The 15199-nt window shown below is 44.2% G+C and overlaps 1 protein-coding gene across 14 annotated transcripts in view; it reads left to right on the top strand.

Moving 5' to 3' along the window:
• ACACA (acetyl-CoA carboxylase alpha) overlaps positions 1-15199 on the top strand; it is a 113131-nt gene that overhangs the window by 51139 nt on the left and 46793 nt on the right. For 10 of the 14 annotated variants that reach the window (XM_090122715.1, XM_090122716.1, XM_090122717.1 and 7 more), the window contains 10 exons: positions 2283-2306; positions 4321-4464; positions 5026-5122; positions 6311-6418; positions 8443-8499; positions 8820-8864; positions 11470-11511; positions 12059-12274; positions 12774-12929; positions 14388-14591. In XM_090122715.1, coding sequence (XP_089978841.1) covers positions 2283-2306; positions 4321-4464; positions 5026-5122; positions 6311-6418; positions 8443-8499; positions 8820-8864; positions 11470-11511; positions 12059-12274; positions 12774-12929; positions 14388-14591 — 1093 coding nt within the window. The remainder of the gene's footprint in view (positions 1-2282; positions 2307-4320; positions 4465-5025; positions 5123-6310; positions 6419-8442; positions 8500-8819; positions 8865-11469; positions 11512-12058; positions 12275-12773; positions 12930-14387; positions 14592-15199) is intronic. The other 4 variants (XM_090122722.1, XM_090122728.1, XM_090122723.1 and 1 more) reach the window with 3 other exon arrangements.

Here is a 15199-nt window from a genome sequence, read left to right as displayed (position 1 = left end):
GAAATGAAGAAACATAAGAGGAGTGCCACTGGTCACAGCCAGTGAAATTGCTCTTTCTCCTGTGTTACTGCTGTTAATAACTACAAGTGGGTTATTCAGCCAACCTCTGCTGATTCCGCTTTGCTGCCTGATTTCAAAAGCTTCGCCCCGCGCCGGCACCTCCATCACAGCTTGCTGCAACCCGCGGCGCTTCGCATGCACGGCCAGCGCTGCCGGGGGAGGGGGAAGGAATGGAAATTCACCCAGGAGGTGCAGAAAGGAGCTAGGGGGATTTTCCTTTGCTTGAGCAGGAGCGGTAATTGCGACACGAGGGCATGCGGTGCTGCTTGCATGGGGCTGGGGCACACTGCTGTGGGATCAGCCCTCCAGCTGGGGGGTACTTTGTGAAGGTCAGGGTGAGGGGTGGTGGGAGGGCTGCTGCTCGTGGCCAGCTGCATGGCAGCGGTGCTGTGCCAGAGCTGTGCTCCTGCTGGTTCCCCTGCAAGCTTTGCAGCCTTGTTCGTGGAGCTGTGGAGGTGTGATGCCTTTCTGTAACACCTTGCCCCAGGTGCTGCACACATCAGCCTGTTGGCTCTCAGTGTGGGATGGTGACAGTGACAGCTGAGCTGGGATGCAGGAGGGTTCCTGCAGCTGTGCCTGTGGTTATGGCACAGTCCTGCTGCTGTGCTCCGCTCCTTCGTGAGATCTGTTTTCCTGCTGTGATTCTTGCAAGAATCTCTCCACCTGCATTCCAAGTGATCTGGGAGTGGTTCCCAGAGCAGGGTAGCAGGGTGCTCTCTTTGAGGCAAAAATGAGTGTTTGTTGCACTGTTTGGTTGGCTTTCTTCTTTCAGTTTTCTAAAAGCATCCAAGGGAGCACTGCATGAGTGCACCAGGTGTAGGAGCTGCCTGTTCTCTCCAGGCTGTTCTTGCCATCTGAAAGAGATCACATGCAGCTTTCCCACCACTTAGCAAGACAGAAAAAAGGCACAAAACCCAGCATCCCCAGGTCCCTTTTAGCCCTAGCAGCAGGCTCTCAGCAAACTGTCTGTCCCTCAGGCTCCAAATGGAGTTATTTAATTTTGTTATTAAGCAGCAAATAGGTACGTCTTCAGCCCAGTTTTGTTTTCTGCCGTATGACTTAAGGAAGTCAGGGGAACTTCCATGCCTCTGTCAGTAAAGCACTGAACATGAGCCTCACAGTGATTATGATTCTGATGTAACAAAATCTGTTTTTGAGCAGGGTGCATTGAGTGCATTGAGGGATGTGACCATGGAAACATTGTGGTCACTGCTCATCAGGACTTCATGTCCAGCAGCCCAGGGCTTGCCTGTAGCTAAGAGCATTAGGAAACTGTGGTTTGATCTTCCCCAGGTTTCTGTAGGGAGGGAAGGACAAATGGCCAGATATGTGCTCCCTGAAGCTTTACGTTCGACCTTTCCACGTTGCTAATCTCTGCACAAGCCTCCTGGGCACATGTGTGTTTTTCTGATTTAATCTTTGCTATTTTGAATGCCACACTGCAGCCATTTCTGCATCTTGCATGGAGCCATTTGCCACTTCGTGCTCCTGTGAATGGATGGGCAAAGTGTGAGCGCCTCAGGCTGCTGGGAAACTGTGCACCCTTTAGCTCACAGTCATTGCTGAGCTGTGGTTTGCAAGCAGAAATGCAGGGAGTTGTGGGCTGACGTTATGAAAGGAACCACTCCATTTTCCTGAAGTTGGTCTGAAGTTCTGCTTGTTCTTTTTGGTGTTCATGGCCTTGATGCTGCAAATGCCAAGCGTTCCGTGGTGTTTGTGTGCATTTGCTTTGTTCTTGCCCTGTGGGCTGCTGCTTACTGGGGAGGTTTGGCAATGAGGATTTGGCTTTTTTTCCTGAACTTGTTGCAGTTTCCCTATGGGATGCAGTCACTCTTTCGCATCTGTGCTGCTGTTTGCTCTTCTGTCAGGTGGGGCTGACTCCCACTGATCTCCATTGGTGTTTGCAGAGGGCTTGCAGCAGTGCCATAAGGTGCTGTAGAAATGCAGGGTGCCTTGCGAATGCAGCGTGTTTTCCTCATCTGTGTTATTTGCATGTCATGTGCATGGTCTGTGTTTACTCCCGTGGCAGTCGTGGCAAGCGAAGTCAGGTGGTGGGTGCCTCCTCAGGGTCAGTGAAATTGAATTCTGCCTAATTTCTGCTGGACAAATTTGGGTTCGGTCAATTGTAAAGGTGTTGCTGGTCTGCGGACCAGCCTGATGATAGTTTGTGATGATGGCTTTCACTAACCAATCTGTAACTAACTGTGGTTGTTTGATTACAGAGGGAACATCCCCACGCTAAACAGGTATGGTACTCATCTTTTAAAATTTGAACAGCAAGACTAGAAAGAAGTAGTCTAGTACTTAATGTTCTAACATGTTTTGTTGTAGTACCCTTCTCTTTGCTTCAGAAGCTCTCAAACATAACTCTTTTCCCTCCCTTTTCCTCTCCCTTTGTCTAAAACATGTTTTCAGCTTTCCACCACCCTTTTTAAAAGCAGCTTTGCATGCAGCAGTCTCCACAATTCGATCTGCTCGGTGACGCAGTGCGCCCGCAGTGCCATGCGCAGCTCCTGGTTGGGTCTCTCCTTTTGGAACAGGATCCCAGCTGCTTCCTCTGTGGGGTGTCACAGTGGAGCAGGGCTTTGCCTCGGGCTCATAGCACACCTGTTGCCTGTTTCTGGTTTCTTGCAACTAGCTTAGAATTTGTTGAGGCTGTCTTACCTCCCTCGTGCCATAGATGAATCTACATCTCAAACAGCTGACAGCATGTTTTGTTGTGTTCTGGATGCTAATTTTTCCTCCCGTGTCTCAGTTGAAAAGTATTTCTCGTTTTAAATAATACATGAAAAATGTCTGCTGTCTCTTTGTTTAGTTACTGTTCTGTGATATGTTTTGTATTGGTTGTAAGAAATGTACACCAAGGCATGTCCTGAAACATTTTTCTCTTTCAAAACATGAATACTTATTATTTATTACTGCTTACATGCCTATTTAGGGAAAATAGTAAAAACGGGCTCGAAAGTCTCATGGCTCTTAATCAGAGATAAATTACAGAAACATTGACTTTATGCACAGAGAGCTATTAATCAAACTGATGATAGCTTAGAGTGGCTATTGGTGTTCTTAGGGCCATGTCACAGTGGTTTTCTGTGGGGAAGGACAGAGGAGTGAACGAAGCAGCAGTGTGAGGAATGCCCATCCACACCACGTGTGAGCGTTGTGGGACATCAGGAGATGGACGTCACTGTGGTGCTGTGCTGATCAGTGCCCTTATTCCTGCCCTTACGGCACCAACCTGGGGAGGACAGAACTTGACTTTGTTGATGCTTCCTAAGTCCCAGGGGGAGTGAAGGGAGGGTGAGCTGCCCTGAGCTGCAGGAGCCCATCCTGCAGGGGATGCAGCTGGTCTGTAGCGTGCAGAAATGAGGAGTGGTTTCCCCTTTACTCCAGAGAAGGCAAAACCCCGTTCTACTTGCTGGAGAGGGGATGTTTAGTTGATTGGAGGATTTGTGTTGACATGCAAGGAACTTCCTCTGCTAGTCTTGGCCATAACAACGTGGAGCTTTAACAGCAACAAAGGCAAATCAGAAAAATAAACACAGAAGAAACTGATGACAAAAGCTCACTGCCCAAATTAACACGAAAGCTCACTGCCCAAATGAACACCAGCAATTTCACAAGCAGTGTATGCTGCCACAGCTGTTGAACTATCTGAGAAGTCAGCGATACTTTAATGTGCACAGGATCATGCCTTCTCCACGAAACAACACTGACCTTTGCAGTGAGCAGTTCTGCCCTAAATAGAAATCCCTTACTTGGTGCCTTCCTCTGAGCTTGTGTAAATCTGTCCTGGTACCACTCACTGACATCAGGAATTGGCCCTGGATGAGTGCTGCACTCCTTGTACAGGCAGGAGCAGAAGAGGAGTGGCTGTTACTCCACCTGTAAAGTAAAGGACACATATGGGGGGAAAAATGTGTTCAGCTTTGCATAGTCATAGTTCACCTGTCACCTCACTTAACCTTAAGAAGTACTGGTTCTGAGGGTTTATAACATTGTTTCCTGACTCTGTGCCTTGGGAGGATGTCCAGGTAAGAGAATCAGTGGCAGCAGACACGTGCCACCATTGTAGGGCCCTAGGAAATGGCAGCACAGCAGCTCTGGTGTGCTGAGAACCCAGCAGTCCTGCAGGGTCACTCGGGATAAACAGCCCTGTGTTGGGTGGTCGGAGCACGTGCACACACACGGATGTTTGTCCTCTGGTGACCTTCTCTCCCTTGTCCCTACTGACTGTGCTCTTATTGAATTGCCATTTAGAATGTCCTTCTCTTCCAACCTCAATCACTACGGGATGGTCCACGTGGCCAGTGTGAGTGATGTGCTGCTGGACAACTCGTTCACTCCCCCGTGCCAGCGGATGGGCGGAATGGTCTCTTTCCGCACGTTTGAAGATTTTGTCAGGTATGTGGGGAAGCTGATGGTTGTGTTCCTTGGTGGGCCCAAATGGAACTATTTAGAAGCAGGCTCAAAGTGATCCTGAGCTTGTTTGTTCAGCTTTTGGGGTGTCTGGTGGGATCCTCTCATCTGCCTCCTTCAGCTAATGGAAATTTTCAGGCTGCTGCCAGAGCAGTGTGCAGCCAGAAGGAGCAGCATCCAGAACTGCTGCTGGCTGGAGATCATTTGCTTCTGTGCTGATTTCCAGTGCTCCTGTACACAGGGGAGGGGATGTTCTTTGTGCTTCCAACGTTTCTGGACTAGACAAAAAGGACAGCAGAGCTCATAGCAGTCATGAGTGCCTGCAGCCATAGGATCTGTGACAAGTGCTAGAAGATCCAGGCTCTGCTCCGGTGGAAGGGTGGAGGAGATGCTGCCTCCTCATATTTCGAGTTTCAGTCCTGCAAAGGGAAGCAGTCCTTTTCTCTCCTCTCCTCTTAGCAATGTGATTTGTGGATTTTAGTGCTGTATGCCTTCAGTGAGCTACAGCAGTGTGTTTATGACTAATACTTCTCTGGTGTATTTCAGAATCTTTGATGAAGTGATGAGTTGTTTCTGCGACTCTCCTCCCCAGAGCCCAACCTTCCCTGAAGCTGGCCATGCTTCCCTCTATGATGAAGATAAGGTACAGTAATTTTTCTCTCTGGAGGTTGCTCTCAGTTTGGAAATGGAAGACATGCAGAATGCTGCAATGACTGCAGGCTAGATACTTTCCACTTGTTCCAGTGCTGGAAGCAGGAGTTAAGAGCTTTATGTATTTATGTATGTGTTTTGTTTGCTCTTTTCACAGCAGGTGAATAAAAGTAGGTGGCCATTTCCTGATTGTTCTAAAACCAGAGCTATGTCTTACTCTCCATGTAAATTCAGATTGTTGCTTTTAGCATCAGTAGAATTACTGAATTCATGGCAGTGTAACTGAGAGCTCAGACACTGAGTAGGTTTCCACTTGCTTCACATCTTGACTCTACTCTCTCTTCTGCCAGTTAGAACTCTTTTTATGAGAAAAAAGAGAGTTGAAGCCCTGACAGTTTTTGCATTGACATGGAGAACAGGTGCAGGGGAAACAGATGGTTTGTAATTCTTAGTGACAGAAGAACTGCTGTCCCTGGCACCACAGGTAGCTGCTCACTGCTCAGTCCTGCCTCCCAGCAGCTGGGAACTCTGTTGCAATACAGTCTGTGTTCAGAACAGGGCTTGGTTTTAAACTTAGCTGTTGATCTTGATGTGTGTAAATACTGAGGCCTTGTTCTAGAGCATTGCCATCAACCTTAATGTCCTCAGATCTTTAACTCCTTCTCACGTCACCAAGGAAAATTTCCAGTTCATACTCAGTTTTTCAGAGTTAACCACAAGTTTCTGTGCACTACATTTGTCATTTCTCAGACCTCCAATATGATTGACACTTCCACATTATTTCATTCTGTTGTAGATGTGAAAGTGCACGATGTTTTGCTCTTATACTAAATTTACTTAATACCATTACCTTTCAAGATGCCAAAGCCCTTTTATACCCTGCCAGCACTGCATCTCATGAGGAGAGGCTCTGACACTGCATTCATTTTGCAACCAAATGAGACACGCTTGAGTTCACCAAGTCGGAGCTGGATCCTCCAAATGAAGCTCCTGTTTGCTGTTTGTGGATTTTCTCTCTTACTTCTGAAAATGTGAACTTGTGGGGCTGCTGATCAAGGATTTCCCCCGTAGTTCTCCTTACTTGATAGCAAACTCTGCTGAAGTCATCTGTTTCCTACGGGACTGAGTTTAAGAGTTGTTGTTCAGTTTATTTATGTGGCATGTGTTCTTCAAATTGCAGGCTGCCCGTGAGGAGCCCATTCACATTCTTAATGTTGCTATTAAAACTGATGGGGACGTTGATGATGATGGGCTGGCAGCCATGTTCAGAGAGTTCACACAGAGCAAGGTAAGTCAGCTCAGTTCTCCCTCATTCTGGAGCAGGCTGATTGTTCAGGACAGGTCTGTCTGCTTTGGGAAAAGTCAGTGTGCTTCTCAGATGTTTTTTCCAAAAGCAAATAAATAAATGCAATAGTTGCATCCTAAATTTATCCCGTCTAAAATCTTACCACTTCATTGTTTGGATATAGCTATACTTTTCTGAAGCCTCCAAAGTGGACACTGAAAACCACACAGCTCTCATTTCAGTTTGTAGTACTTTGTGGTCCATTCTAATTCTTCAGCTCAGGACTTTTTTCAGTTTTTGGTAGGGTAAAAGACCTTAAAAAAAAAAATTCATCAGATGATTTTTTTTGCACCACGTGGAATTGCTTTGGTATGCTTTATTGCTCCATGAGATTCACTTCAGAGTATCAAGAATGAATCCTGTGGCTGCTTTTGAGAAAGTGTGTGCTGGGGACAGCCACTTCGTGTCCGCTCTGCCCTCTAGTGCCTGTCTTCACTTGCTTTCCTGATGGGCGTGGAGAACTCAGGCTTGTTGGTATGAATAGGATGCCTGCTGCATCCATGCTACCTGCAGTGGCTGTGAGGGTACTGAGAGAGCAGTTTCTGACTTCACTTCCCAGCTTGAAAGTTAGTTATACGTTCTGCAGAAAAGAGGGGTTCCCAGAAGGGACTGGTATCTGCTAGACTTCAGCAGCTTCCTGTCTCTTTAAGCAATGAAAATAATCAAATATAAAAATTAAAACTAGTTCTCCTTTTCATCTTCTTGATCATGCTCGAGGCGTTTTATGGGAGGGGATAAAAGGAAAGAAATTAAAAAAAAAAAAAAAAAAATCCCAAACACATTAAACTATCAAATAGGTTGATCCAAATTGTCCAAATAATCTTCTAGTCCCAGCATGTTGTGTGTGTTTTTTCTAATAGAAATTAGGATCATATACTTGTAAATGACTTGTGGAGGAGATTGAGGCAGTCAGTGTAAATGGAGTTTCTCCAGGTGCTGATGGCTAATCGCTCTGTAATAGCTGTGGACTTGCTGTGAGACCCGCATTATTACGATGTAATCAGAATCCTGTTGCTATGCTGTTATTGTCTGCCACTTGTGGAATTTTAAAAGCAATAACAATTTTTGCTTTTTAAATCATGGAATTATTAAAGTTATTTTCTTCCTCTTGCTATGAATATAGTCGCTGATGCTCATTTTCAAAGGGCTTAACCTTAGTAAAACATTGCTGTCTGTGCTGAAAGGGGTTGTTTTGTTCCTGGGCTAGCAAAGTTCTCATTTCATTTTTGTTGTTCTTCTTTTTTTTTTTTTTTTTATCTTTTTAGCTTTTCAATTGGAAAAAGGAGGAGAAAGGATAAAGTTTTAAAGGGGCAAAATTACAAGTTTTTTAACACTTAAAAAAAACCAGCGATGTGGCAAATGCTCATCACACCATTTTCATCTGTAATGTGGCTTTCTGGAATTGGTCCAAGAAGCAACCAGAATGGGCACATCTGATACGTATCTGAGGAACAGTGACAAATGATATTTTTGACACCTTTGTGATATTGGTAGATCCGTCCTTTGGTCAGGGTTGTTCATGTACTGTTTGTGCCAAAATCAAGTATATGGTGTTATGCTTTATTGGATCAGTTCCTTTGGAAGGATCATTTTCCATGGCCTTTCCATGCCTACCTTGTGCTCCCTTCAGAAAGTAATCTTTGCAAAAAGACCAATTTGTGTTGGCCAGTGAGAGAAAGCCCTTCAAGACTTGTAGCCTGCTGTTCTTCTCTGCTTGTTGGCAAGGTTCAGCTGGGGTGATTTGTCCTTGCCATGTGCTTACTTACCTCTGCAGACTTTATGAATTTGTGCCATCAGCAGATGGGAGATGGTAGCTGTGAGTGGATCAAAATGGGCTGGGAATGAACTTGCAACAGAGATGCAGAAGAATCTGTAGAGCTTTTCTGGTTCAGAGAAGACTTGCACTTGTTCTTAATGTGTTCCTCCTTTGTGAAGCTAAGTCTTGATTCCTTCTTTTCCTTTTGCAGAAATCAGTCCTGATTGAGCATGGCATCCGGAGGCTGACATTCCTTGTGGCACAGAAGGTATTTTGGTGTCTCTCATGCTGCTAAGAACTCTTTGGTTTCTAGTTCATAGAAGCATTGAATTTATTGTGCTTGTCACAAATTAAATACTATAACTGCAGTTATTTCTGACTTCACTGTTTTTGTTCTTTTAAAATTGGAGATTGTTTTGATGAATTTGCTTAAGAAAATTAATTTACAATTGTAAACAATCTTGGCACCTCATGTAATCTTGAATTAATTCATTTTTGATTTTCATTCTAATTGCTAGCTTTCTTCTGCTTTTTTTTTTTTTTTTTTTTTTTTTTTCTCTTCCTGTGTTTGTGTGGTTCGTTTGTAAGGACTTCAGGAAACAGGTCAACTGTGAGGTGGATCAGAGATTTCATGTAAGTAAAAAAGGCTCTGGAACATGGTGGTATTTCTGATGAGAGGCCAAGAGACTCATAAGTGACTCTGGGTTCTCATTTGGTTCTTAGCCAGGCCTTTGATGCCAACATTGTGTCAGTGTTGAATTTGAACATGAGGCTGGACCTGCTGCATTCAGCAGGGCTGCTTCCATGCTCGCTGCCTGGCTAACCTCATGGCTGACACTCTGACCAAGGTCTTCATTGTATCAGTATAGTTCTACATTCTGAAATCAGACACATTTTTGTATTTCATACGTGCTGTGGTGATTTCTTCAGTCTTCTCACTGATTTCAGTATAACTTAGAGGAATGATTGAAGTGACTTGCTAAATTTTGTCTGATGACTTAATGATGTGGAAAATGTTTGGTGCTTCTGCTGTGAATTACTTCTTTCTCCTGGGCTTTGGCATCAGCAAGACTTAGCTTGGCCCTGTTTTCAAGGTGGCAATGCAAAGCATAAACAGTATTTTTAGCCCTTCTGTAGCTGCTTTACAACTCTGGAGGTTGTTAGGAGTCTTTAAAGTGCAAGAAATTCATCCTGTGTTTAATGAACCTGGTTCAGCAAGTTGAGCACTGTGTGGGAATCCCTGACTGTGGTGCACAGACAGGTACTGGTGAGCGGGTTAGGTAGGAATTGGACTTTTAGAAGGAAACCCTAGCTTTAGATGGGAAAAAATGAATTTTTAGAGAATTGATACTTGAAGAATGCAAAGCAGAAGTCTACGAATAAGCTCTGTAACATGCATCAGTGATCAGGCTTGGACCGAGTCAGCCTTGTGTTGGCCCTGAGCTGTGCTGATGTGCTGTGCTGGTAGGATGCTCCTGAGCCAGAGGGTGCACTGCACCATCTCATCTGCCTGCAAAGTTTCTAGAGCACCACTGGGACGTTTTGTGAGTGTCAGTCTTTATTACCATCTCCTGTTCTATCCCGTTTATTATTGGACCAACTATTAACTTAGCCAGGGCCCAGGCTTGGGTTTGTTTTTGTTTTAATTACAGTCTATATAATTAGTTCCCAGCATGTTGAGGTAATAGAGAGTTGCTCCAGCAAGCTTCCAATTTCCTCATCTCATTAGGTTTTTAACGTGATTATTAGTATAATAATCAACTATGATGATTTCTGTTGTAGCTTTTCACATTCTGCGATTTGCAGGGTGTCTTGATTGGCTAATTTAGGCAAATTATTTTGATAGTCTTGATGATGGTTGGTTGATGAGAACACAGCAGGGGTATAATTCTTCTGCCTAGGAAATGGAGCACTCTTTTGGATTTTGGTACCAGAGCACTGAGAAATTTTTTTGTGTGCACATCTAATTATTATATTTGCCCACAACAATAGTCAAATGCCTTGAAAGCAATTACATTAGTGATAGAATGGGCATGGATGATATTAGAGGAAATTGGCAGTGTGCAGGGGGGAACAGGTGGGAGGGATTTGGAAGAGAAGTGAGGAAACATGGAAGTCCTGTGTGTGCTTGTTGCACTGCTGGTCCTTGTAGGCTCACCTATGTGCCCGGGGCCTGAATTTTCAGGCAGGGTTCCCTTACTTCTAGCTGGTCCGCACTCCAATCAAACACAGGTTCTTTTGTTCAGCTGAGAGCTATCAGGTGGCATTCCAGGGACTGTTTTTTATGGGAGGTAAAGATGATTTACTAGGGGGTTACTCCAAGCCTTAAAAGCTGTGTTGCTCAGTGGAGCCTCACATTCAGTCATTATTTGCTGTTTGTTGCACTGAATCCAGCTAAGCTTGCACGTCCTTATTGACAGTGAAAATGTGATTCAGAAATTCAGTGACTTCAAGTCAGATACCACCTTTATTTCTTAATGAGACAGCTCTGGCCAGTTGTGTGTGCTCCTTTATGTTACCTGCAGTACAAATGGCTGGTGTTCTCATGTTAATGCAAAGCATTCAGAAATGTTCCTCCACGCAGTGCAAGTGCAGTTCCACAGAAACAGATGTAATTGAGGGTGTACATAGCAGGATGCTGTCTAGTCTCTCTGCTTTCTGAGACATTCAGTGCACCACAAAAAAAAAATAAACCTTCTATATTTTGCTAGGATATAATCTGAACAATAGAATAACAGAGAAACCTAACCATAGCTGGGAGGTTTTTCTGGAGTACTACTTAATACATGCAATGAAGTTCTGTTATTACAATCCATGCTTTTCATTGGAAAGAGGATATTTCTAACAGTAAGGATATGAAGATAACTTAATATAGATTGTTGTTCTGTGTACATCAGCGTACATAATAAGGTGTTAATATTATTGTACAGCTCCCAAACGTTTCCACAATCACTGCAGTAATAACAGAACTAGAAGAAGTTTCCCACTGCCATGTCTGGACAGTTCAGTTGTATTGCCTGTTGATAATTGATAACAACAATAAAAAGCCAGTCAAGTAGCATTTGTTGCACTGGCGGTGAAGACAGGCCTGAACTACCTCTGCTGCCTTGTTGGGGGTGACTTGCTTTTCCACCGCTCTGTAATGCTGTAAAAGTAGCTTGGAACAACTTCAGTGATCTCCTGTGTTATTCCAGGTGGATCACTTTTGGAGGACTAATGTCATTATTTTTGTTTTCAGAGGGAATTTCCAAAGTTCTTCACGTTCCGTGCCAGGGATAAGGTAAGTTGTACAATCTAGATTCTTTCTTCTCGAAGCACTTCCTGTATCCTTCTCTCATGTAGCTGCTCGTGCTGCTGTTGTGGGGAGCTGCTTCAGCTCAGCTTCACTGTGCAGTGGGGTATCTTCACCTTCCCACACAGCAATAGATTTCAAGAACAATGATGAGTCTCTGGTAAGGTGGGATAAAAATTAATGCATTCGGAACCTGACTTAAAGCTTCTGTGTTTGTGGGTTTCATTCACAGTGTAACTGGGGAAGTGTAGAAGCTGTATAATGATTCAATACCAAACTTTTTGACTTCCATGAATAAGGGGATTCCTGGGGCAAGAGCTGGAGAACTTGCTGTCTTACAGTGTGCGTTCCACTCTTAGTAGTTCAACAATTTAGTTTGAATTTTTAGCCTCTTAGTGCATATGAATGTAATATAACGGATGTATGAATGAATGTAATGGGTATCATCTAGATTTCTGCATCCTCAGTGTTCCACCCTCTTAACCCACCTCTTCTTGTACGTCCTTCCCTCTCTGCACGTGCTGCATTCCTCCAGTTTGAAGAAGACAGGATCTACCGCCATCTGGAGCCAGCTCTGGCTTTTCAGCTGGAGCTGAACCGAATGCGAAACTTTGACCTCACTGCCATTCCGTGTGCCAACCATAAAATGCATCTCTACCTGGGAGCAGCTAAAGTTGAAGTAGGAACAGAAGTGACAGACTACAGGTTCTTTGTGAGGGCCATTATAAGGCATTCAGACCTAGTTACCAAGGTGAGTTTTGTCACCCAGCTGAGGTCTCTTTCCAAGACAGCCTATAAAACTCTGTAAATCACTTGAGAATCTGCCTGAAAACATACAGCACATATAGAGTGCTGCAGTTGCGTGCCCTCTCTTTGCTCACACTGGCTTTGCAGCAGCATGTCTTCAAAGACAGTATTTCTGTACCTTACAGAGATTTTTCTCTGGGCTGTGGATAGTCAGAAATCCCTGCAATGGTATTTCTCTCTGTTTCTCCTGCTACTGGAGCAATAGTTTTACCTGTCCAAGTTCGCATTTATGCTGACCTAAACAAGTCAGCTGGATATGTGGACCCAGAAGGTGGGAGTACTGACTCTGTGACTGTGATTGATCTGTTTTAGCACTGCACATCCTGCTGATACTAATGTAACCTATTTTCTCAGTCAAGTCCTTCTGCAGTTTTTCAAAAGCTGTTTACTTGGGCTGTGATTTTTGAATAGAAGGTAAATTATTTGTTGACAATGTCTGGCAGGAAGCCTCCTTTGAGTATCTGCAAAACGAGGGAGAGCGATTGCTTTTGGAAGCCATGGATGAGTTGGAGGTGGCATTTAATAATACCAACGTGCGCACTGACTGCAATCACATCTTCTTAAATTTTGTGCCTACTGTCATCATGGACCCATCTAAGGTATGGCCTTTTTGCCAACCCTGAACTGTTTGTTTTTCTTGGGCTTTGCTCGCCAGAATAAATGGTCGTTTGCTGTCTTTCTATGCTGTGTAAGTGCACCTATTGACTGAATGCATTTTAATGGCTTGGTGAATGACGTGCAGCTCCTACCAGCTTTTTTATAGCAGAAATCACAAGAAGTTGGGGACTAGTGTTAGAAGTGGTAACGTGAGAGTCTGTTTAGTTCCTCTAAATATTGGATTTCTGCTTTTCAGTAGTGAGCCATGGGAGTGCTGAGAGATTCTGCACTGCTTGTTTAGTTATTTAATGACTAATTTTGATTTCTTCTTGTCAGTGTAAGTCATATGGAGTATACTTCTGCCTTGGGAATGAGCTAATAGTGAATGTTACTACCAGATAGAAACAGAGTAATGCTGTGTGTTACCCCAGAAGCTGTTAGGGATAGCTTTGGAAGCCTTTTAGGTAAAAAGAGCTCTAACATCTCTGCTATTTGCAAGAACCACTTCTCATGTTCCTTATGTCTTTTAAAGACATGAGGGATTAGAATGGATAAATGAGAGTCTATAGGCATAAATTACATTTCTGGATAGCAGACCACTGCAGAGGAAGTCCTGAATATGCTGTAAAGGCTGCATGGCAGCGTTTGGTTGGGAATCAACATTCTGCTCATGGTTACCAAAAGATATGAGAGCTGACCTTTCCTTATGAGAATAACTGAAAGTTTAAAAAGATGAATTGGTTATCGGAGTAAGGATCTCTTGCTTGCTGACTTTAACTCATGATTAAAAATTGGTGATTTAAATTGTTTTTGAATAAATGCTCTCTCAGTGAATCCTGACCCGTCAGTTCTCAGGAGCACCAGGGGTGTGCAGCCCTGCATGTTGGGCAGCCTTCAGGTGCACACCGTGACTTTTTCCTGAGCAGCAGTGGAAAGGAGACTTTTTTTTTGGAAAGAATGTTAAAAACAGACTATAAATTGCCTTCTTTTAATATGCGCTATTTGCCAACAGTAGTATATTACAAAGTTTAATAGAAAAGCAGAAGGCCAAGCTCCAAGCAGTAATTACTTTGTTGATTTAAAGCACTGTACTGCGTGTGCTGTGAAACATGATTATTGTGCATATAAGAGCTACATAACTGTTTGTCAAGGATTTCACTTTCCTGTGTTTTGTAACTCTGAGCTATGCTTGCAGGAGAGAGGTCAGTGCAGGGGACGCAGTGCTTGGCTGTGGAGTGAGGTGCCGGCAGGGGGGGGAGGTGTCTGAGTTCAGTGCCATCCCTGCGTTTTGGGTCCTGCTCCTGCATATAAGAGTTGTCAGGATGAGAAGGGACCAGCAGGGTCTGGTAGCAGCTGTTTGGAGCTCTCTTTCTGCGGTCCCAAAATGCTGGGCTGCCCTTGGAGCAGAAGCTTACAGTGCTGTGTCCAGTAAGGTGAGGCAAGTTCTGCTGTGTTTTAAGATCGAGGAATCGGTGCGGAGCATGGTGATGCGCTACGGGAGCCGCCTCTGGAAGCTCCGCGTCCTCCAGGCCGAGCTGAAGATCAACATCCGGCTGACGCCAACAGGAAAGGCCATCCCCATTCGTCTCTTCCTGACCAACGAGTCGGGCTACTACCTGGACATCAGCCTGTACAAAGAGGTGACGGATTCCAGGACAGGGCAGGTATGGTTCCACGTGGCTCTGTTGTTTTGTGCTCAAATATTACACCTGATAGAGCTCTTCTGTGGTTTGCTGTGTTCTCAGGTAATATAAAATGGCCATACCAATATGAAACTTTGCCACACCAAGAAAAGCATATCATTGTAAAGTAATCTCGCAAGAGGAATGTAGGAGTAGTAAATATAATGTTTTGTAAAAGTGCACGTCCTCTAATTGTTTTGTGTATGCTCTCAGAAGTGCGCTGTGAATTTTGGGTAGTTGTGTTTGGAGCCAGGAGCTGGACATGATGCTTGTGGGTCCCTACCAGCCCAGCATGTTCTGTGATTCTGGAGGTGTAGGGAATGACTTGGGTAGGGTGCTATAAAACTGTGGAAGGTGCTTTTATGTCATTTTTATTAAGTGTAATGGGCTCTTTTGCAGTGGTTACAGCTGTTCAGGTCTTTGTGCTTTTCATGGCGTGAGAATATTGCGGCTAACTCAAATCCTTACGTATCCTAACGTGCATGAACCATAGGAAGCATGAAAAATATTTAAAATCAGGAATGTTTACATCTCCTGCTGTAATAATCTTCCTGCCATGCAGAAATAGCAACAGAACAAATTGCCTGGGC

This window comes from Phasianus colchicus, chromosome 21 (genome assembly GCF_987193195.1).
Source record: "Phasianus colchicus chromosome 21, bPhaCol1.hap1.1, whole genome shotgun sequence".
In the NCBI taxonomy this organism is placed as follows: Eukaryota; Metazoa; Chordata; class Aves; order Galliformes; family Phasianidae; genus Phasianus; species Phasianus colchicus.
This window is presented reverse-complemented; position numbering and strand designations above follow the sequence as displayed.